At 39.5% G+C, this 24,053-nt stretch overlaps 1 protein-coding gene across 1 annotated transcript in view; it reads left to right on the top strand.

Annotated features, from left to right (window-relative positions):
• Positions 1–24,053, top strand: part of KCNH1 (potassium voltage-gated channel subfamily H member 1) — a 515,719-nt gene that overhangs the window by 45,829 nt on the left and 445,837 nt on the right. The window contains exons 5-6 of the mRNA XM_036756302.1: positions 4,160–4,278; positions 22,002–22,394. Of these exons, the coding sequence (XP_036612197.1) occupies positions 4,160–4,278; positions 22,002–22,394 (512 nt within the window). The remainder of the gene's footprint in view (positions 1–4,159; positions 4,279–22,001; positions 22,395–24,053) is intronic.

The raw sequence follows: 24,053 nt of genomic DNA, 5'->3' as shown, positions 1-24,053 counted from the left end.
CAAAGTTGAAATCCTGGCTCTACTGTTTACTAGATGGTTGACTATGGGCAAGATTGGACTAAAAAATTTCTCAGGTCTCTTCCCACTCTAAATCTGTAGTTCTATGGATGTTGGAAAGAACATGAAACACTTCCCACTATTTGAATTCTTTTTCTTGTTTTTCTTCTTTTTTTAATCCCCCTTTTATTCTTGTCTTTTTTCTATTTTTTCCCTATTCTACTTCTTTCCCTTCTCTCTTTCTTTCTCTCTCTCTTTCTCTCTCTCTCTTTCTTTCCATTTTCTCCCATCTTTGCCTCTTCCAGCATGATGCTGGACAAATCATTTACCTCTGTGGCCCCAGTTCCATCAACCTTAAGATGAGTTTAGATGAGATGGTCCATAAGGTAATTTTTAGCTCCAAGTTCTGTGATTCTTTAGTTCTCATCTCTACTTCCTGTGCCTCAGGAAAACTGTCACAGGACACCTGGCCTCCTTTGGTTGATGTCTTCTTGAGCTTTGCTGTTATCTAAGTTTTTCCTAGGTCCTGCTTGGTAACAGGAAAAATCCTCTAAGAATATGTTTCCTGGAAGTTATGCAGCAAAGTTGCTGTGGCTGCTACAGCCACTTCATTATTCCTTTCTTTGTATAAGCAGAGGTCCTAGAAAAAGTCATAACCTAGAGAACAAGAAGGTGTTGGTAGTAGTGACTCAGAATCACTCATCTATCCTTTGCCTCTAGAATGTACATTACTTTCTCCGAAGGAAGAGTGCTAGATTTGGGATCAGAAGACCTGGATTCAAATATGTCTTTGCTATTTAATTTGATTAGATTTTTTGTTTGTTTTTTTTTCTTGTTGGAGGATTAAAGTTTATTTACTAAGTATATGTTAGTCTTGACAGATTCAACTGAGAAGATGCTATTTATATAAAATATTGCAATATTAAAAATAGGAAACATTTGTATTTCAAGTCAGGTTTCCCCAAATCAACTATAACAGTTTGCTAAATGTGGTTAATTCTCTACCACTAACTGTTAGGCAAAAACAGACAAAAACCCTACAACCGACAACTGAACCAGACATGCTAGGCCTTCATCAGCTTATAAAAGAAACACCTAAACACATCTAAAGCAGAGGTAAACTTCGGTAGTCTTATTTCCCAATAGTCAATCACTAAATATCTTAAATATGTTTTAAATACTGTAAAGAGACACTTATTTTTGTCATGTCTGATTCTGGGTGTCTTTTTCTTCAGAATCTCTGCCTGCTTCTTCCACTGTAGAGTCAGAATCCATAAAGGCTAGCTCATTCAGTGGTCCAAGGCCTTTAAGACTTTGTATAGCTAGTTTTTCTGTTGTCTCTGTCATGTACTGCACATATTTGGATATTTCTTTCAGCTCCTATATTTTCTTCTTTTAGGTTAGCAATTTTGTTATCCTTTGGTACAACTTAAAATTGTAGCTTTTTTGTTTTCTTGTAGTACTTCATAAAGAACCTTCCTTCATTTTTCTGATACTAGTATTCAGTACTGAGGAGGGTTACTACCTGTATGGCATTGAATTATTTAACTTCTCTTAGCCTCAGTTTTATTACCTGTAAAATGAGATAGCTTAGGTTAGATGACTTCATAGGCCCTACTTATTTCTATATTTGTGTCCAATGACGTCACATTTTCATGTGCCCTACCCTCCCTTCCTACCTTTCTTATTCAACCCTCATAAGACAGAGTTGGATTCTGGGAGAGCTGCAGATTGGAGCTGGCGAGCATACTGATCATAGGATCGTTGATTTTGGACAAGAATGGACCTTAGTCAATCAATCAGTCAATAAACGTTTATTAAACACCTACTATATGCCAGACAGTATGCATATAAGATAAATACAAGAAAAATTGGTGCTAATTAGCTAAAGGAAAGCCCTAGTGTTAAGGGGCCAGAGAGGCCAAAGAGTAGAATTTTCCATTTTTAAAAGGTACATAAACACAAAGACTATCCCCTGTTATACCTTAGGCAACTACTCTACTTGGATTATAAGTATTTCTGGTTTTGATGCAAATGGGCACATGTGTGCTGCCACTTGTGTTCATGTACACACACAGATTTATTTTCACATTCCTTAGGATATGTTTTTTTAGGGTCCAATTTCAGCTTTATCTCCTACAGCTGAAAAGCAGTGTGGCTGAAGGCCAGCAGGAACCTAAAACTGACTTACTTTAAAAGATTCTGCTCCACCCCTGAAAACAAATTATATTGATGGACCATTGGTCCATTCAAGAGGAGACCTGGAGAGCTCCATATAGGGCCTGTTCTGCTTCTCTTCCATAGACTTTAATAGTCATCTCATAGCTTGAACCTCATGTGGTTCATTTCAAGCAGACCCTAAGTAGTATCATTCCTCTGCTTAATGGAGTCGGGAAGCTCACAGGGCTCCTCTAGCTTTTTCTTTAAAACCTAGAATGTTTGGAATAATAAGACCTCCAAAGAGCTGATTTTCATTTCTTGCTGTGTTTACATAAGATCAAGGTACAAAATACCTCCAAACCCCAAACGCTGAGATCATAATACTAAAGGTCACACTTAAAGACCATTCTTCTTCTTGGTTCCAATATCAACCATTGGGTAGGTTCTTATTGGAAATTGAGGATTAACCTGAGTCATCTCTCAGGGACCCAGGGTCCTAGGATTATGCCAATCTATAATAGTTTGCTGGCCATTTGGGGAATTCCTATTATGTAATACCTGCCTCCTTCCATCATACTCATACAATCACTCAATAAGCAATTATTGTGCACGTATTGTGTTTTCAGTGTCTTGGGAGGGAGGAAATCACACAAGAGGGATACCACAATGTCACAGATAGAGCTGAGAATTAACAGGTCTGCTTTCTAGTCCTAACTCTGGCACTTACCAAATCATAGACTCTCAGAGTTGGGAGAGACCTGAGAGATCGTTTAGTCCAACTTGTACCTGAGCAGAAACCATTTCTGTATCATCCCTAGTGTGTGGTCATCCTGCTTCTGCTCAGAGACCTTCAGTGATGATGAAAACTCTACTTGCAAAGGGAGCCCATTCTATTTTCAGATAGCTTTAATTGTTAATTGCCCCTCTGTAGCTTCTACCACTGTTTCTAGTTCTGCCTTCTGGGGACTAGCAAAATAGCTCCTCCATGAGATCTTGGTCAGGTCATTTAAACTCTGATTCTCAGTTTCTCCAGAGAGATTCCAGAGGCGGGAGGGGGGGCGGGGGAACCAATATTTCTTGCTTTCTCAGGAGACTGGTGGAAATCAACAAAAAGTACAGCAGAGTAAGTAGTACAGCCATTGAATGGCTCCATTGGGTCTAGTTCAAACTGTGTAACCATCTTCGTCACCCCAAGAGCCCGAGGACCAGGAGGTTGGTGGTCAATCTTGGCTCTCCAGAACTACTACGAACTACAGTGAACCCCTAGAGGACCCTTATCAGACAGTCTAGACCTGGACCAGCTTGAGGCATATAATGAGTCAACTATCTTGCTGAGCTCAGCATTGGGAAGAAATTCTTCTCTGGGAGTCAATTTATTATTGCCTCTGACTGTTGCTTGTTCTGTGTCCTTAGTGAAAATCTCTTATATGCTATCAGCTGTGTATTTCAGTTTCCCCATCTGTGAAATGGAAAGATCTAACCTAATTATGGAATAATGAGATGGTAGGTATGAAGGTGTCTTCTAAAGAATGCACTTTAAAGTTTGCAAAAGGCTTTACATGTTATTTCATTTGATTCTTTCAACCACCCTGGGAAAGAGATGCTATCATCATCCCCATTTTATAGACGAGGAAATTGAGAACAAGAGACGTTAAGTGACTTTGCCTAGGGTCAGCTAGTACATGTCTGAGACAAGATTTGAACTCAGTTCTTCCTGAGTCTAAGTCCAACACTCTACCCACTTAGAGAAACTAAAGGATAATACCTAATTAAGTGTGATGTATCAAAAATTAGCTATGTTTCTTAAGTCTTTCTCTACTGTGAGTGTGAATTATGGGAAATGCTATATAAATGATGGGAACTTAATACATGAACAAGTGGGAAATTAAGAGATGAGCGTGGGAAAAGTACATCCATTTCTAGAAATAGCCATGATAAGACTGGTTATCTGTAGTTTTACTGCACGTAGCAGAATGTATCTCTCCTCTCTTGTTTCCTTTAGGTTGGGGGAAATTTGCCCGGCTAACCAGAGCGCTGACAAGCAGCAGGGGGGTCCTGCAGCAGTTGGCTCCCAGTGTGCAGAAGGGTGAAAATGTCCACAAGCATTCCCGCCTGGCTGAGGTAAGGGTAAGGGGTGGTAGCCCTGGTTCCTGGAGCACAGGCAGAGCAGGCTTTGACTGTATACCTGTGGCATGCATGGTTGTTCTATTTAGTAGATAGTATATAAGCAGAGAAAACTGTCAGAGATAATGTGGTCTGGTGGGAGTCTGGACCCTTGGGTTCTAGGCATTGTGGCCACTGACCAAGGGTTGTAAATGAGTAACTGTTTTGGCCCCTCCTTCTTGGGTCTCAGTTTTCTTGTCTGTAAAGTGAGGATGTCAGATCTTCTGTTATCTCTTATGAGAATATTGTTATCAAAACACGTTGGAGGGGAAACATGAAAAAGGTACTATACAAATGCAAGATATTTTATTATTATTGCTATTTAATTGCCTCAAGGAACTGTAATTTCATTAGTGTTAGTACATCCTTCACTGGCACTGGCAAAGATCCTCCCTCCCCCGCCATACCTTATTTCTTGATCTTTATGAGTTGTTGTGGCTGTAAATGTTTATCTTTCTGTGGCCTTCTTGCTGTGAGCTTCTCTGAACTGAGTTTTAGGCAGGATCTAAAGCCATAGACAGCCAGTTCATCACCAGACCTATTCTAGAATATTTCCAGCTTGGTTGGATCTGCCAAAATGTGTGCTACTTCATATAGCCTTGAGAACCTAGCTTCACTTCCATGCCAGGAGTGGATATCAAAGGAGGCCTTCAGTGGGGAATATTTATTGGCTAAGCAGTTAATGAGTCAGCCTCTGAGAAAGGAAAGCCTGGGTCCAAGTCATACATCATTCACATACTGACTATGTTATCCTAGGCAAATCACTTCATCTCTCAGTGCCCTGGGCAACTTTATAGGACTATAAGCTGTGAATCTGTGCAGATCTGCATTGGTGGAGGGGGTTTCCTATACCAATGAAATGCAATATCCATTCTACTCTATGATAGTACCGATAGTACAATGGAGTACTATCTCTGCCTTCCTTCATTCCTTCCTTTCTTCTTTTCTTCCTTTCTTCCCTTCCTTCCTATCTCCTTTCACTTTCTTTTCCTTTTTGGTTCTTTCCTCCTTTCTTCATTCCTCCCTCCCTCCCTTCCTTCCTTCCTTTCCTTTCTCCCACCCCCCCCAAATCTCTGTCTCTTTGTCTCCCTCCCTCCCCTAATGCTCTCCAGTTTACTGGGCAGTCTTATTAAAATATTTCTAAACATCTCCAAAACAGCCCATGTGGCCATAGTCCTCCTTTATGTCAAGGTCTAATCATCAAATTTACAATTAGAATTTAATTGGGGTAAAACTGTACATTGTATTTGAGGGAAAGCAAATATATGCATATTAGATTGAATTGGAATTAACCCTCAGACTCCTCTGGTATGGAAGTGGAAAAACCTCCCTTCCACTATCTCCCTGTGGGAGTAAAGGAGAATTTCAGGCTGGTCTTTATAACCAGATTCTGAGAGGCAGCTGTGTAGGGGGGCAGCTGAGTTCAGTGGCAGAGTCCTATCATACCGGGCCATTTGACCAGTCCTCATTCTGCGAGCTTCTCGACTCCTGAGTGGCCAACAGGAAAGCAGAAGGACTGTTAGCAGCTTGCTAATTTTCCTGCGTTGGGGATGCTCTGGTTTGGTAAGACTGGGGAAATTCAAATGCATAGTTAGCAGAGGAGAAGCCACTGGATGACAGCAACATTATTTCTTGTCACAGTGTAGGTTTTAGCTCCCGATGAAAATGGCATTTAAATCAACCTTTTAAATACAAGTCTCCAAAATATATCATCCCATTCCAAATGTCTTACTGGCCTCCTACAGGTAAGAAAATGAGAAACATCAGCAATTTCTTTCCCCCCTCCTCACTTTGTCTGGAGTAAGTCATTGCTCTTCCTCTGTTAACAGTGTTTATTAGAGGCTTGTATAAATGAGGGCAGCATCAGGGGGTTGATCCCTGGAAACCTGTTGATTTCACAGAAAAAAATCAGTTCTCTGACCACAGATTCCATCTGAAACCCTGGTAACCTGTCTCACAGGTTTGTAGTTGCATGTCACAGCAAGGATTAGAGGTTGAGAGTGGGTAGTTCATTGAAAGTCTGTCTCATCTACTAGAATAAATTACTCAAAGTACTTGTGATCAAGGCTGCTCTATCTCTGATGGCCCAGGGTCTCTTTACTTTTGACATGCCCGAGGAAATAGGGAAAAGCTCAGGTGGTGTTATCAAGAAGGAGGTCATTGGTGACCTCATAACACACTGCCAAACCCTTTCACAGTTATCTCTGTGCACAAGACCTCAAGTAGCTGTCAGCCCACTCTGGCTTATGAGAGATCCCCAGGGACACACATCAGCCTGTGGAACACAGAAGCTCACAGGGAGAGCAGTGTCTCCTTTTGCTGTTCTGTTCCGCCTTTTGGCCAACCGCCTCTTTCTCCTTTCAAAAGTATCGGCTTTACAACAGCAGCAGCAGAATGGGCCAGCTCTATGAAAATGAGCCTAAAAGTTATGCTTCTCTGTTTTTATCTAATGGCTGCAGTCTGCCTGGGAGTAGGAGAGAAGCTGCTGATTCTTGGGTTATTGCCTGAAGCTTCTGTTTATTATTCTCACAGCTCAGCTATCCTGGCTTCCTTATTGTAGCAAAACATATCCTACTGATGGTGGATCAGGAGTAACACTTTTACAGACAAAAGGACAAGCATATGTGTTTATTTCCAAGGCTAATTTATGTCTCATCTCTAAGGCAGCTCTTTTATCTCCTTAGGAATGATGAAGAAGCACCAGGATTAGTTCCTTTTAGATTACAAACTCCATGCAGGTAGGGGCATTGGTCTTATTTAGTTTTGCTTTTCTTCCAGAATTTAGCACAGTGCTTTTTACCGGATTGTTTAATAAATGGATGGCAAATGAATGAAACCCACCATCTCATCTTGATTCTTTCAGTCACTCTTGTTTCTCTTCTACTGTGTTATTCACTGAGAAGTCAGTGCTCCCTTTATCTAGCTTTCTCTTGCTCTTATCAAGGTCCCCAACAGTGGGAAGAAATGATGGGGAAATATAGCCCCTTTCATTGTTAGGGGAAAAGGATCATGCCCTATATCTTCTTTCTGTCCTGTAGTATCTCCTCTTCTATCCCCATTACTCTAGCAGAAGAAGACCCTCTACATTTATTTCATTTCAGCGATGGAAGGTTTGTTTTCAGAGGCTAAAAAAATCATCAGCAACCATATATTCATTAAGTTGGAGGACCTTGAAAATGGTCTCTCTCTGATGCTTTTTACAGGTACCTTGTCACTCCTATTTTCCTCATCTCCCTTGGGGAGTAGTAGCTAAGCAAGCAGGAGGGAATTTTTCATCCTGATGGGCAGCTCTTTTGTGCATCTTTTAGCGCTGCTTATCTCTTCCTTTACTGCTGATGCAGATGTTGGAATGATTTAGTCTTGTGCTGGGTCTATAAAGTTTCAGAGGAAGGAGAGAGAAAGAAGTTGTATTTTCTTCAGTATTTTCTGTCTTTCAGGTGGTCTCCCTATAAGGAACCTGGGTCATAAGCAAGGTTTTAAATGAAAGAAGCAAGGAAGTCAAATGGATTATTTATCTAAAAAGCATATCAGAGGGGTTACCTTTCTGAGAGGAAATGGGACATTATTCAGGCTCACTGTCCAGTCCCATGTTTCCTACCTCAGTTTAAGGACTAGTTATAAGGAATGTCTGGTGAATATCATAATGTGCCCTTTAATGCACGTGAAATTGAGTAAGGTTGAAGGGACTGGTTTTTGGTCCTTCAAGTCTATTGTAATATGAAACTCTTTTTAAAGTACCAGTTTATGGTATCAAGTTATATATGAAATAAGTCAGGTACTGCTTTTCTGTTCTGGGGTTCATAATTTTATATGCCATATATATGGCATCTTCTAAGACTTGCCATAACCAAGTGTGCATGTATATACAAGATGGACAGATGATAAGAATAAAAATGTTGAATAAATTTTCATTCTGTACATGATGGGATGCTATGCATCACAATGACCAAGTGGACTTCAGTCTGAGTCTGTGTCATTGGGATTAGTATTCAACCTTCTTCCTTGCCAACCTCCCCAATTAGATTATTAACTCTTTGAAAACAAAGTCTGTGTCCTATCTATCTTTATATCTCTAGGATTTTAGCATAATGACTTGTTCGTAAGAGGTACTTAACTAGTCAAGGCAGGGGTGGTGTAGGGGAAAGGGAATTGAATTTGGAGTGGAAAGACCTGGATTCGCATATTGGCTATACCATTAACCAGATGCGTAATCTTAATGAAGACCCTTAGCTTTTCTGCCTCAGTTTCCTCATTTTGTAAATGGGGAATATATCTGCATAACCTACCTCATAGAGGTGTTGTGAGGATCAGTCAGCTAATGTATATTAAGCCCTTCATATATTGTAAAGCATTATAGAAATGACAAGTCTCATTTTTTTTCTAAAACTTTTTCGTTATCTAAGTTCCAACAGAGACTACAAGCTGGCTTGACTCATTGCTTTGAAAGAGAGAGTTGTTTTGGTCTTTGCCATTTCTGTTAGTAATACCTGAATTATGAACTCTCTGTTTAGGTGGCAGATTCCTTGGGGAGAAGCCATATCTTCTGCCTTAGCAGCAGGTAGCAGTTAAAATGTGGTAATCCCATTTTCCTTATATTATAGTAGTTAGCACCTAAGTTATCTTGTTCACAGCATGTGATACCTTCACCAAATAAACCTGTTGTGAATATAATCAACCCTTGATTTCCTTTCCATTCTCACAGGGAGGTGTGCTATTAGCTTTCAAAGAAGTTAAGTTTCTAAGAAACCTATTCCTAGATAAATGAGCTGAATCACAGAGCTTTGGCATCATTACCAAGTCATTTCTAAGTAATTCATAATTTCTCATGATCTGGATGGACCTGATGATCTTGGGTCATAGTGAAACCTGCAGATTATTCTCTAATTATTATCTTAGCTGATGATTTTTATTTCATTTTTTCTTCAACCTTTCAGTAGAACAATGAATGCATCACAGTGGAGGAAAACCACCTTAAAAATAGAGCTATTTAGTGTACTTGGAAATAAACAATAGCTTATCACAAGAGTATAGTGTTTTGTTTTACAGAGGAAGACTGCAGCTCTCAAACTACAATTTACGTGTTTCTCACAGCTTTTATCACAGATTTCTGTTAGCATCCAGTTCTATTGTGTACTTTATCCTTGAGCTTAGAGGTATGGCCCTCTTCTCAGGGGGTTAAGTCTCCTTAAGCACTTGTTCTAGTCAGACAGCTTGGGTTTTCACCAAGTCAAGGTACAAAGTTTAGAAATACAAAGACCCATTACCAAGTCAATGTACAAAGTTTAGAAATACAAAGACCCTTCAGAGCTGCACTTGAGAAAGGGGAGAAAGTGCAAATATTAGTTGCCAAAGTGACATGCCAGAAATGGACATGTAATAGACCTGGAGAATCAGGCCTTCCTGTGGTCCACAGGTGGCTAGTGAAGAAGAAATGGGATGACAGACAAGCTCTCACTGACGAGGAAGATTTAGGGATGTTATCTGTTTGTGTGCTTATATGAAGAATGATATCTGGGAATTGACAGGATAATGAAAACGTCAGGGACGTTCTCAAACAGAAATGCCTTTCTGAGCTTGTCACTTGTTGCTTCTACTGCCAGCATCCAAAGAAGGAAAGGAGGTTACTTCTGGGGTGATGACATATGAACAAGTAGTACTTGTTCAGTGCTACTCTTCTAATAGTGGACCCTCCAATCTCAGACAACCATTTGGGTTACATGAGGTGCTTTTGGCATAGTGTAAAGGAGAGGTGTCAGATTCCTGGGTATGCTCCTGAGTATGCCCAAAACGAGATTAAAATGCAATTCATAAATATTTAGCAGAATAATTAAAAATGCAACAAAATTTAGATAACGTTACATTTTAAAACTGTAGCCCACGGGCATTTTTATGTATGTAATAGCCACTCCTGTTTCCATTTAAATTCGACTTCATTGCTGTAAGGGGCCTCAGAGGTGCCAACTATATACTGATCCCCAAATTTCAGTTCCACAAGGGGATTCTAGAGTTCATCTTCAAATAGTTTAGTTCATGTTTTGAGGTTGGGTTCTCATCTCTCAGCTTTCTCCTTAGGGCAGCTAAACACTATCAGCCTGCAGTTCTTAAAGAAAGCGAGGCCCTTTCTGACACTAGTTTTTTGTTTTTTTTTTTTTTTTGCTGAAAGCACCACCATGCTGTGAAGAAGATACTTTGGGTGCTAACTGCTGTTATATAAAGAAAATTGGATTTGCACATTTTAACTGCACCCCACTGCTAAGAGAGAAGCAATGGATTCCTCCTTAAGGAATCTGCCACCTAAATAAATATCTATAATTTGGGCATTTATAACAGTAAAGATAGTGGTCAACACAAGTCTTCTTTTCTAAAGCATATGTCAATCTATTTCATAGTTTCTATTGAATTATAGACAATTCAGTTGGTTTGGAATGACTACATGGTAACATTTTCTTCCACCTTTTTTCTCAAAGATTCAAGCAGTTAGAACACCCATTCTGACTTTTGATCTTTACTCCAAAGCACATTCGAACTGAATACTTGGCAGATCCCCTTCCTTCCTGACACTAGGAAAAGCCACAGGAAGAGATTGGAGACAATTCAACTCAATTAAAAATAAGTAACATCTTTATAATCTCCAAGTTTAGGTTAAAACTGTTCTTCCTGATACCCACTTCTCATAACTCAAGCTTGTTACTTGACTTATGTTGGTTCCTATATTCAGAATTCTAACTAATCTTCCTCCTCTCTTGTGATAATATCACTTCCTATTCATGTGGGGCTTTACCATTTTCAAAGTATTTTTGCCCATATTATCTTATTTTGCCCCACAACAACTCTAAAAAGTAGGCAGGGCAGATATCACTTCCATCACTTTCAGGTTGGAAAAATTGAGACTCTTAAGGATCCAGTGACTTGCTCAAGGTCACACAGCTCTAATAAAGGCAGGGCTAGGGCTACAAAAAAAATCCTGCTTTTTATTCAATGTTCTTTGCAATTTACTGCACTTCCATGCCTAGTCTACCTGCTTCACATAGCTTTGGTGGAGGTCAAATGAAGCTATTATATGTGTGAATTCTTTGGAAATTATCAAAGCCTGGTTCAGTTGGATTAATGGGAAGATCTTCAGTCTGGGAGTTAGAAAGTCTGAGTTCTGGTCTCAGCTATGCCTCAGACCCACTGGGTGTGACTCAGGATGATACTTCATTTCCTGGAGATACTAGGCTCTATTTCCCTGTTTGGGGTGAAAAAATCCCCCTTCAGGATTATTTCAGGGATAAAAGGATAGAAGTGAGAGGGTTAAGGAAGTAAAAAAGCTATTGAGAAATAAGGGATTAGTCATGCTGATTCTTCTAATTTGCACCTGGGGGCCTCCCCCTCTCCCAATTCTTTAACTGACTTGAAAAGTGAAGTAGCATACTCTGTGGAATACCCACTGTGTGTGAACCTCTACACTGGGATTTGGGGAAATAGAGAAGAGAAGAAATAGGAACTGTGGGCAGCTCTTAGTCTGATATGGCACAGGGGGTAGTGCCCCTAGGCTATGCATTCCTGCCCTCAGGTATCCCCCATTCTAATTGGACAAACCAAATGAATACACAGGAGCTGACAAATGGAAGCTTCGGAAGGAGGCACATGAGTACAGGCCAAAGCAAATTATTCTCTTAGAGCAGGCTGTCTCAATATGGCTTCCCTGAAACAGATTAATCTTGTTCGGTCATTTATCAGTTGTGTCTGACTCTACATGACCTCATTTGAGGTTTTCTTGACAAAAATACTAGAGTGGTTTGCCATTTGCCATTTCCTTCTCCATCCCATTTTACAGACAAGGAACAGAAGCAAACAGTTAAATGACTTGCCCAGGGTCACACAGCTAGTAAGTGTCTGAGGCTAGATTTGAACTCATGAAGATGAGTCTTCCAGTGTTCTATTCAGTGTGCCACCTAGCTGCTCACCCTGAAAAAGAACTTATCAAGAATTTGGAATCCCATAGTGGCTTGAGTAGGGCTAGTATTGGGCAGCACCAAGTACCTTACCCTGAAGACAATAATGCACTCCTGGGTGGTATGACATAGTGGGGTGGCTATCCACATTGGGTTTCCTTAGCTTTTCCTTCTTACTAAACCATATTTCTTGCATTTCCTATGAATGGAGTGAAGGGAGGAAGACAAGTCAGGAATGGTTTCAACTCAGTTGAACCATTAACCACTTTTCTACTTTAATTCTTCCCTTCTAAAAAGGTAGTTGTGGGATCTGGGTGCTGTGATAAGTGAATGCAAAATTTATACTTTTGCCTGGAACTTAGGGGGTATTGAATTCCTACTGGGAAGTTTCACTTATAAAGAGGTAAGTATGTAGAATTTCTCTTTGCTGCCTTCTGGCTTTTCCTGTAAAATGTTCAGTTCAAATATGGATTGGAGGAAAGCTCAAAAGTCAGATTCTGGGCATTCTAACTGCTTGAATCTTCCGAAAAAGGGGTGGTGGTGGTGGTAGAAGAGAATGTTGCCATGTAATCATCGCATTGCAAAATCCATGTTTTAAAGTCTCTCTCCATGGTGTTGATATCCTAATGCTTAAAAATAAAAGACCCAATTCCAGAAATATGGAATGGAGAAATTCCCGAATAGAAGCCCCCAACAGTCCTCATTGAGCTAGCAACCCAGAAAGCCTTTTTTATCATTTTTATTTAATATTTTAGTTTTCAACATTGATTTACATGAGATTTTGATTTACAAATCTTCTCCCCATTTCTACCCTCCCCCCCATTCCAAGATGGCATATATTCTGATTGCCTCATTCCCCAGTCAACCCTCCCTTCTGTCACCTCACTTCCCTGCCCCCATCCCCTTTCCACTTACTTTCTTGTAGGGCAGGACAGATTTCTATGCCCCATACCCTATATATCTTGTTTCCCAGCTGTATGCAAAAAACAAATTTTTTTAAGCATCTGCTTTTAAAACTTTGAGTTCCAAATTTTCTCCCCTCTTCCCTTCCCACCCACCCTCCCTAGGAAGGCAAGCAATTCGACATAGATCACACATATATCATTATGTAAAACACTTTCACAATGCTCATATTGGGAAAGGCTAATTATATTTCCTTCCATCCTATCCTGTCCCTCTTTATTCACTTTTCTCCCTTGACCCTGTCCCTTTTCAAAAGTGTTTGCTTTTGATTACCTCCTCCCCTATCTGTCCTCCCTTCCATCATCCCCAATTTTTTATCCCCTTCCCCTTACTTTCCTGTGGAGTGAGATACCCAATTGAGTGTGTATGTTATTCCCTCCTCAAGTAGAATCCAATCAGAGTAAGATTCACTCATTCCCCCTCACCTGCCCCCTCTTCCCTTCCAACAGAACTGCTTTTTCTTGCCACTTTTATGTGAGATAATTTACCCCATTCTATCTCTCCCTTTCTCCTTCTCTCAATATATTCCTCTCTCACCCCTTAAATTTATTTTATTTTTTTAGATATCATCCCTTCATATTCAACTCACCCTGTGCCCTCTGTCTATATTCCTTTCAACTCCCCTGATACTGAGAAAGGTCTCCTGAATTACACACATCATCTTTCCATGTAGGAAGGTAAACATAACAGCTCAACTTTAGGAAGTCCCTTATGAATTCTCTCTCTTGCTTACCTTTTCATGCTTCTCTTGATTCTTGTATTTGAAAGTCAAATTTTCTATTCAGCTCTGGTCTTTTCATTGAGAATCCTTGAAAGTCCTCTGTTTTATTGAAAGTCCATATTTTGCCTTGGAGCATTATACTCAGTTTTCTGGGTAGGTGATTCTTGGTTTTAATCCTAGCTCCATGGACCTCTGGAATATCATATTCCAAGCCCTTTGATCCCTTAATGTAGAAGCTGCTAGATCTTGTCTTATTCTGATTGTATTTCCACAATACTCAAATTGTTTCTTTCTGGCTGCTTGTATTATTTTCTTGTTGACCTGGAAACTCTGGAATTTGGCTACAATATTCCTAGGAGTTTTCTTTTTGGGATCTTTTTCAAGAGGCAATCAGTAGATTCTTTCAGTTTCTATTTTACCCTCTGATTCTAGAATATCAGGGCAGTTTTCCTTGATAATTTCTTGAAAGATGATGTCTAGGCTCTTTTTTTCATCATGGCTTTCAGGTAGTCCAATAATTTTTAAATTATCTCTCCTGGATCTATTCCCCAGGTTAGTGGTTTTTCCAATGAGTTATTTCACATTGTCTTCCAGTTTTTCATTCCTTTGGTTCTGTTTTATAATATCTTGATTTCTCATAAAGTCACTAGCTTCCACTTGCTCCTATCTAATTTTTAAGGTGATATTTTCTTCAGTGGTTTTTTGGACCTCCTTTTCCATTTGGCTAATTCTGCTTTTCAAGGCATTCTTCTCCTCATTGGCTTTTTGGAGCTCTTTTGCCATTTGAGTTAGTCTATTCTTTAAGGTGTTATTTTTTTCCATATTTTTTTGGGTCTCCTTTAGCAAGTCATTGACTTATTTTTCATGGTTTTCTTGCATCACTCTCATTTCTCATCCCATTTTTTCCTTTACGTCTCTTACTTGCTTTTCCAAATCCTTTTTGAGCTCTTCCATGGCCTGAGACCAATTCTTATTTTTCTTGGAGGCTTTTGATGTAGGCTCTTTGACTTTGTTGACTTCTTCTGCTGTATGTTTAGATCTTCTTTGTCACCAAGAAAGTAATCTAGAGTTTGAGTTTGAGTCTGCTTTTGAATCTGAGTTTGTTTTTGCTGCCTGTTCATGTTCCTAGCCAAATATTTGACCCTTGAGCTTTTTGTCAGGATATGACTCCTTGTAGAGTAGAGAGTACTTTGTCCCAACCTTTAGGGTCCAAGCACTCCTGTTTTCAGAGCTACTTCTGCTCCACCATCACCCTAGGCTGTGTCACAGCAGCGTTCCTCCTCCCCCAAGAACTGCCAACCAGGACTGCAATACAGATCCAAGCAGGGCACAGCAAGAGAATCTGCCTTTGTGCCCATAAAGTGCTCCTTGCACTCCTGCTCTGATCTGCTGCGAGATTCCTCCCAGCTTAAGCCAGGGACTTGTGAAGCAGCTGACTCTGTAGCTTTGGAAGCAGTTTCAGGAGCTCAGCCAGGTTCATAGAAAACTGCTCTTTGTGGACCCCCTTAAGTTCTTTCTGAATGTCCTTGCTACATTTTGTTTAAAATCAAAACAAACCAAAACAAAAAGCTAGCATTCTAAAGCTTTCAAATCCCTGGTCCTCCCTACATGAAGCTTTTATTCCTGATCAGCAGGATACGTAAGATGATAATATAATCATGCTTTTTCTTAAAGGCCTGCCTTTACAGTTTTTCACAGTGCTCTCAGAATCATAGGATTTAAAGTTGTCAGGGACCTTCATTTAACAGATGAAGAAACTGAAATTCCAAAGGGAAGTCATATGTTCAAGATAGAGTCAGAATTCAAACCTGGTCCTATGCCTCAATAAATTCCAGTAACTACCTATAATCTCCAGGATCAAATATGAAACCCTCTGTTTGATGTTCCAAGCCCTTCATATTCTGCCACTTCCATCTTTCTAGTCTTTTTTATACCTTATACCTCTCCTTCCCACCTTTTGCTCTGATCCAGTGACACTGACTGTCATTCCTCAAACAACACACTTCATCACCTAGCTCCTAACATTTTTACTGGCTGTCTCCCATGGCTGATTCTCTGTCCTCATCTCCACCTCCTGGCTTCCCTGGCTTCCTTCAAGTCTCAGCTTAAGTCTCACCTTCTAAAGGAAGACTTTCCTGATCCTCCTTTATTCTATATGCCTTCCCTCTGTTGATTATTTCCAATTTATCCTGTATATGGATTGTCTCTGCATAGTTGTTTGCATGTTGTCTTCCACATTGGACTTGTTGTTCATCCTTTATTCTCAAAGAGGACAATGACATTATGAGGGTAATGATTCGATTGGGAATTGAATGAGGCAAAGCTGAGCAAAGTTGTCAGCCTCATGTTCTCCTCCAGAGTCATCAACATCAAGGCAGGACAAAAGTCAAGGCAACTCGAAGCAGCCTGGGGTGCATTAGACTGTGAGCTCTTTGAAAGCAGATGCTGTCTTTTACTTTTGTTTGTATGCCCAGCACTTATAACAGTGCCTGGCCCATAGTAGGTGCTTAATAATGCCTAGTAAGTGCTATCACTGACTGAGAATCCTGTGCTATGAATCTCCTTGTGAACCATACAGTTATTGTATTTGCTAATTTAAAATTTCATTGATTTTTTACATCATCTACATTTATATATACCTATAGATATAGATATAGATATATATATGTATATACACACACAGTGTATGTGTATATAGAGAGAGAAAGAGAGAGACAGACAGACAGAGATAGAGACAGAAAGACAGAGACAGAGAGATAGCAGAGGGAAACAGAGAGAGGGAGAGAGAGAGCGAGAGCGAGTACATCATCTTCCAATAGCAAAGTCATTTCTTATAACAACAAAATAAAAAAGAAAGAGAGGATAAAAGCACTTCAAGAAAAGATAACACCTAACCTATACAATCTGAGTCTGATAGTTTATGCAATTTCCCACACCCGTGGTTCTATCAGCTCTGTGAAGATGAGAGGGAGGTACATTTTTTCATCTTTTCTTCAGAGACCAAGCTTAACTCTTATAACGACACAATGCCCAGTTTTGATTTGTTTTAGTTCTTTCCATTTATATTGTTGTAAACAGTATGTATATTGTTCTTGTGGCTTTGCTTACTTCGCTCTTTTATTTCATATAGTTCTTCCTATGCTTCTCTGATTCTTCAGAATCATTGTTTTTTAGAGTATGGTGATATCCTATTAAATGCAGGTACCACAACTTTTTTTCTCATGCTCCGATAGATGGGCATCTTCTTTGGTTCCTGTTAATTACCAATGCACAAAGTGTTGCCATAAATATTTCAGCATAATATGAATCTTTGTCTTTGACTTTCTTGTAATATATGCCTAGTGGTGGCAGCTCTGGGTCAAAGGTTTTGGACATTTTAGCCACTTTTTAAAGAACATAATTCTAAATTGCTTTCCAGAACGAGTGGACTGGTTCACAGCTTCTCTTTGCTTATCTCTTAAAGTCAGAGCACACCTTTCTTTCTGACAGCTCAGGTCCTACAAGCTGTTACATAAATGAAGTTTAGTCATTATTTTTTTTGGGGCGGGGGCTTCAAAATAAAATCACTAAAGTCAGATACACATTAAAGTAAGGCAGACTGTGGTTAGGCCTTCAGAAAATTGCTGTTGGCACTTTCAGTTTTTTACATCGAGACTTTTAATAGGTAGATTTTTTTTTGTCCCAAACTCACTTCCCATCAAACAACAGTTTTTCTTTGTTATCTGTCTGTTTGCAATCACACATTTCAGTAGCGCTCTTACAGCACATTATAGTTATCAAGCACTTTTCACATTTCACTTAATTCTTAGACCAATATTAAGGGTAGCTAGCTTTCCCTTTCTATTGGCCATGCTGCCTCTCAGTTATTAACTAAATAAGTGTCATGGTATAATAGAAAAGCACTGGACTGGAAGCCACAAGTTGTTGGCTCTTCTCTTAGCTATGCCATGAGCTATGTGACTTTAGGTAAGGCACTTTTCTCTGGGATTCAGTTTCCTCATTAGTAAAAATGAGGAGAGAGAAGCTAGATGACCCTTCAGGAGCCTATAGCTAGCTCTAAGTCTGATTTTCCAGTGGAGAAGACACCATGGACAGTTTCAATTCAATTAAACAGGTTTTTATTAATCTGCCAGAAACTGTGTTGGTCCCAGGAGATACAAAGATAAAATGATACCAATGAAACTAACATTCTGTTGAATGGGGGTGGGAGCAACTTGTACAGAGAAAATTAAATACAGATTATATATTGAGAATGTGTCATAGAACATACTGAACGTGAGTCTTTGGGCCTGAGTGTAGAATTGCCTTGGCACACATCCCCATGATGATGGGTCTAACGACTTGGCCCTCTCTTTGGCCTTTTGGAGAATTATTAGACAGGTTTAGAGGAGATCTTTCTACTCTCTATATTGTTGGGTCATGAGTTGTAGGGATGTGGAGCAGTAGGGCAGTCCTACTTAATCCAGTATCCATTCGGCGTGGGGCCTCCAATCCTGAGACTGGGAAAGAGGGACTTTGTAACATGAGGGAGAAAGAAGTTTCACTCACAAATTGAGAAATTATTGTCAGAAGCAAAGCAGTTGACCTGCAAAGGCAGGAACGGCCCCTGAAGGAGTCATTTCTTGCTTAGCATGGATTTCAAGTTCATCTATGTACTCTTTTCACCTCTGACTAGTAAAAGTTTTGGTAAATCACAAGCTTAGGGCTCTCCTGGCTTAGCTTAGCTTTTCTGGGATCCTCCCTACACTAGGTCTGCCCTAGTAGAATAAGAAACTCAGAGAATAAGAGCCAAAAGCTTCCCAGGGCTTGCAGTCCAGGCAGAAGAGGTAGGTGCTAACATGTAAATACAGCTCACAGGGCATGCAGTTCATAGAGCTTATGAAAGGAGATCTCTTCTTTTCACTGGAGTATTCTAGATTTATTTTGCAATAGACAAAGATTGTTTCCTGATAGTTTTGCTTGGAGGGATAAGACTAATACACATTAAATCACTTAATTCTCACTAAGAAATTTCTTGAGCTATTACGTGTTGCTGGAAGAGGTTGAGAAATCATGCTGATTGGGGCTTCTACAAATCTGTACTAACTTTGACTTTGCCTTCATTGTTACTGGATAAATTTTTTATTCATGTTTGGATCCTTCTCTTACTCCCAATACCAAACTTTCTTCTTTCTCCTCAAACCTTCTCCTCATATTAAAAACAAACAAAAAAACCCCCCAAACTTTTCACTTGATCCATCCATCCTCCCTAACTAGCACCCTATACTCCTCCTCCTCTTCTCAGCTAAGCTCCTTGAGAATTGGTACCTTCACTTCATCCCCTCTCACTGACTTCTAAACCCTCTGCAATCTGGCTTCTAGCTTCATTAAACCAAAACCAAGTTACCAATGTTCTCTCAACTGCCAATTTCTAAGCCCATCCCACTTCCCTAAGTAGATAGCTTGACTTGCTACTTCACTGAAAGTTGTAGCCATCCATGGTGAACTCTCTTATTTCCTGTCCTGCTCACTTCATATCATCTCCTTTGTTCCAGTCTAAGAATGCAAGGTATGGTTTATCCTTTACAGGGTGGAGCCTTTTACTTGTGTCCTTTAACCTATCTTATCTTTTCTTCTTTAGGAACTTGCTCCATTACTCTCAAATATTTAATTTCTATCTCTAAGATGGCTCTTGTTGTCTACAAACATGTGCTGGTATTCCCTATTTAAAAAAAATCAAAATACTGCACTCTGCCTCCCTCCCACCCTAGCAAATCCTTCCTTTAATTCTACTATAAAAGCATAGTATTATTTTTCTCTTCCTCTTTGGTAATTAACTTCATAACATATCTTGCATATATGTCTTTTCTACTCACAAAGCTACCATCATTATATAGGTCTTTATCATGTCTCCACTGGATTATTGTGATAACCTTCTAATTGGTCTTGCAGGCTCAAGTATCTTCCCACCCAAATATATCCTTCGCTCAACTGCCAAAGTGATTTTCCTAAAGCACAGGACGGACTGACCACCTCATCCCTCCAGACCCCAAATGATAAACTCCAATAGCTTCCTGTTACCACCAGGATCATTATAAAATGCTCTGTCTGGCATTTAAAGCTCTTTAGGACCTAACCCTTTCTTTTTTTAAATTAAATTTATTTTATTCTGAACTTAAGAAATAAAACAAACATTTCTATAACATGGTAGAATAGAAAAAAAGATGATTGTACATGAAACTGCAAATCTATTACATACAACTTGCTGTTCCTTTTAAATATATAGCAAAAACATATTATAAAAATAAAATTATCATATAACTTTCTTTTTTCCCCTTTTTTTCTTTCCTCCCATCCTTGCTCTAGAGATGGCTACCATTACACACACACACACACACACACACACACACACACACACGTAAAACCATTCTGTATATCTATTTATCAATTCTTTCTTTGGATGCAGATAGTGTTTTGCTTCATACGTCCTTTGTAGTTAATTTGGGTATTTATAATAGTCAAAATGACTTAGCCACTCAAAGTTGTTCTTAAAACAATATTGTTATTACCGTAAACAGTGTTATCTTGGTTCTGCTCACTTCATTTTTCTTTATTTTGTACATCTCTATCCATGTTTTTCTAAGATCATCATTTCTTATAGCACAACAGTATTTCATCACAATCATATGCCACAATTTGTTCAGCCATTTCCCAATTGACAGGCATCCCTGCAATTTCCAATTCTTTGCCACCACAAAGAGAGCTGCTATAAATATTTTAGAACATACAGGTTCATTTCCTTTTTCCCTAATTATCTAGTAGTGATATTGCTGGTTCAAAGGGTATAGGCAATTTAATAACTCTTTGGGCATAATTCCAGATTGCTCTTCAAAATGGTTGGACCAGTTCAGAGTTCCACCAACAGTGAAATAGTGTTCCAATTAGTGTGCCTGATCCTTTCTTAACTTTCCAGTATTCACACATGGTATTCCAATCCATATATCCTATAAGCCAGATGAAATGACTTATTTGCTCTTTACACAAGATAAATTATCCCCCACTTTCATGCCTTTTTACTGACTGCTTCCATGGTTATAATTCTCTACCTTCACCCCTCTGCCTCTGCTTCCCTGGCTTTCTTCAATACCAAGGTCAAATCACATTTTTTTTTTTGCAGAAAGGAATCCTTTTCTAATTCTCTTTGCTCTCTAAGATTATGTTCCATTTACTCTGTATATGTGTGTATACATAGTTATTTCGTATGTAGTCTTTTCCTAATCTTTCCAAGCCTCAGTTTCCTCATTTGCAAACTGGGGGCAATAATGTTTTATCTACAGGATTGTTGCAGTAAAAGCATTTTGTAATTCTTAAGGTGCTAGCAAAATGAGAGTTATTAAGATGTCTGTTAGTAATGTGATTAGGCATGAAGTATTCTATTTAGTCAAATATTCTAGTTAGTTTAATGATCCCTATTTAATAATACATATACTAATTTCCAAAGAATTGTAATACAAAAATACACTTGATACTAAAGTGTATGAGCATAATTTAGTCTTTGATGATTCAGTATGTTGTAGCCTCCAAGGTCTTCATTCTGGATTTCAGTTATTGTGCTACAGATATGTATGGAAATGCTGGTTAGTGGGATTATGGTAGCTAGAAGGCCAAAGAGGAGATTGTATATATGTTATGTTAAACTATAGTACTTGAATGTGATAAATCATATGCTTGTACCTTTATGATTTGCAATTGGCCAGCCACTAAGAGACCATATTGCACATAGGTACTTAATTCTTTGTTGAACTGAATTACATCCCTGGTACTGCTTCTTCTCTCTTGTCTTCATTGTTTTCATTCTGTTTGCCACTCTTTTACTCCTAACCAGCTTTATGAGGCACTTGCATGTAAGGGGAATGTTATAGCTCATGGAGTCCACATTCCTTCATACATCTGTGCTCATTCCTATATTAGTGCTACTTCCAGTATGGAATAAACAAATATTTCAGGAAGAAGCAAATTGCCTGAATTTTTGCCACAGAAGTTTTAACTTAGTATTCTGTTGTTTGTGTCTCTCCACACAGGTCTTGCAGCTGGGTTCAGACATTCTTCCCCAGTACAAGCAAGAGGCACCAAAGACTCCCCCTCATATCATCTTACATTATTGTGTTTTCAAGACCACCTGGGATTGGATCATCTTGATCTTAACTTTCTACACTGCCATTTTGGTCCCTTACAATGTCTCTTTTAAAACAAGGCAGAACAATGTGGCCTGGCTGGTTGTGGACAGTATTGTGGATGTCATCTTCCTGGTGGACATTGTGCTTAATTTTCATACTACTTTTGTTGGACCAGCCGGGGAGGTGATCTCTGACCCCAAACTCATCCGCATGAATTACCTGAAGACCTGGTTTGTGATTGACTTGCTGTCCTGTTTGCCATATGATGTCATCAATGCATTCGAGAACGTGGATGAGGTTAGTGTTTGATCCTGAGCTTAGGCATTGGTCTTGTCCAGCAGTGCTGATGAAAACTAAGTGATGAAGAAGATTGCTTCTTGTGGTTTGGTGGGCAAGACAAGATGGAGGAGGGGCAGGCGTAGTCAGTCCACAAAGCAGAATTGTTGGGTCCTTAAGACAGTGTTCAGCACTGGTAGAAGACAGGGGTGTAATTAAATGGATGGGAACCAGAGCAATAGTTTCTTTAGACAGCTGCGTGTAGCCCCTGTTTATTGTTTTCTGGTCTCTGAAACACAGTGGTTCTTATTTTATGTTTTTGTTTTTTGCTCATGGAACACTTCTCTTTGCTACAAAGAACTACAGCACACTGAATGGTTAAGTAGCATCAGGAGAGAGTTGGGAGATACTTACATGTGCTATTTCCCTTCAGTGAGAGCAGGCAATTTTTTTCTTTTAGTTTCTTATAAATTCAAGGTCTGATGGGTTTTGAGGTTAGTGTTTGTAATATGCAAGTTTTGTTTATTTTGAGAATATTGTGCTTGGCATACTGTGCATACTGGGTAAGTACAAATTACACTAAGTCAAATTATTTATAAATTTTCTTTTACCTGCAGTAATGTAAAATCCAGAATTTCATAGCACATCTAGACTAACTCACTGCGGGCTAGTGTGCTGCTGCACACACCTTTGAATCGTAGTATATCAGCCCTATATGGTACCTAGACATTTTCTGAATCATGGGGTTCTCAACTTGAGGTCCATGACATCATTTTCTTATTATTTTGAGAACTGTATTTCAATATACTTGGTTTTCTTTGTAACCCTATGCATTTTGTGCATTTAAAAACATTCTGAAAAGCAGTTCCTAGGCTACAGTTTGGTACAAAGGAGTCCATGACATAGACAAAAGGCTAAGAGCCCCTAATCTAGACCAGCTTCCTCATTTTATAGCTGGAGAATCTGTTATGATAAATGAGGCCAGATGCTCCAGCAAGTTCTAGGTTTCTGGCTGACCTAGATTAAGTTTGTCAAGATGACTAGCTAGCCCTAGTTTTGTCTCAATTCTTACCCAGCCCTTAATCATTGATTGGGCATTGCCTCTGACAAAGTGAGGAAAACCCTTAATTTATAAAGGCTGAGGCCATCCACTGCATCCCAGGCCATTGCCAGTCATTTTCGCTTATCTTGCCCCTGGACTTCGCTGATGCTGGAGGCTGATGACTTTGTATAACTCTGCCTTACTTAAATCCAATTTCCATGCAAGGCAGCAGGATGAGAGTTACTTTGCTCCATTCAGGCATGATGCTGGAGTGGGTCTGGAGATACAAAGACACACACACACTCTCTCTCTCTCTCTCTCTCTCTCTCCTGTCTCTGTCTCTATCTCTGTCTCTGTCTCTGTCTCTCTGTCTCTGTCTCTGTCTCTGTCTCTGTCTCTCTCTCTCTCTCTCTCTCTCTCTCCCTCTCTCTCCCCCCCTCTTTAAGGAGCTGGTATTCTATCAGAGGGACACAGCATGCATATACATATCAGTAAATAGAGCTGAGAAGGTGCTGGAGGCTAGATCGTGCAGGGCTTTGAATACCCAGCTCAGTAGGATGGACTTTCATCCTTCCACAATCCATTTTCTTTTCTACCAATTTTCACCTCTGGTAAGAAGTTTTTGGATGGAATAAGTT

This window comes from Trichosurus vulpecula, chromosome 4 (assembly GCF_011100635.1).
Source record: "Trichosurus vulpecula isolate mTriVul1 chromosome 4, mTriVul1.pri, whole genome shotgun sequence".
NCBI classification, from domain to species: domain Eukaryota; kingdom Metazoa; phylum Chordata; class Mammalia; order Diprotodontia; family Phalangeridae; genus Trichosurus; species Trichosurus vulpecula.
This window is presented reverse-complemented; position numbering and strand designations above follow the sequence as displayed.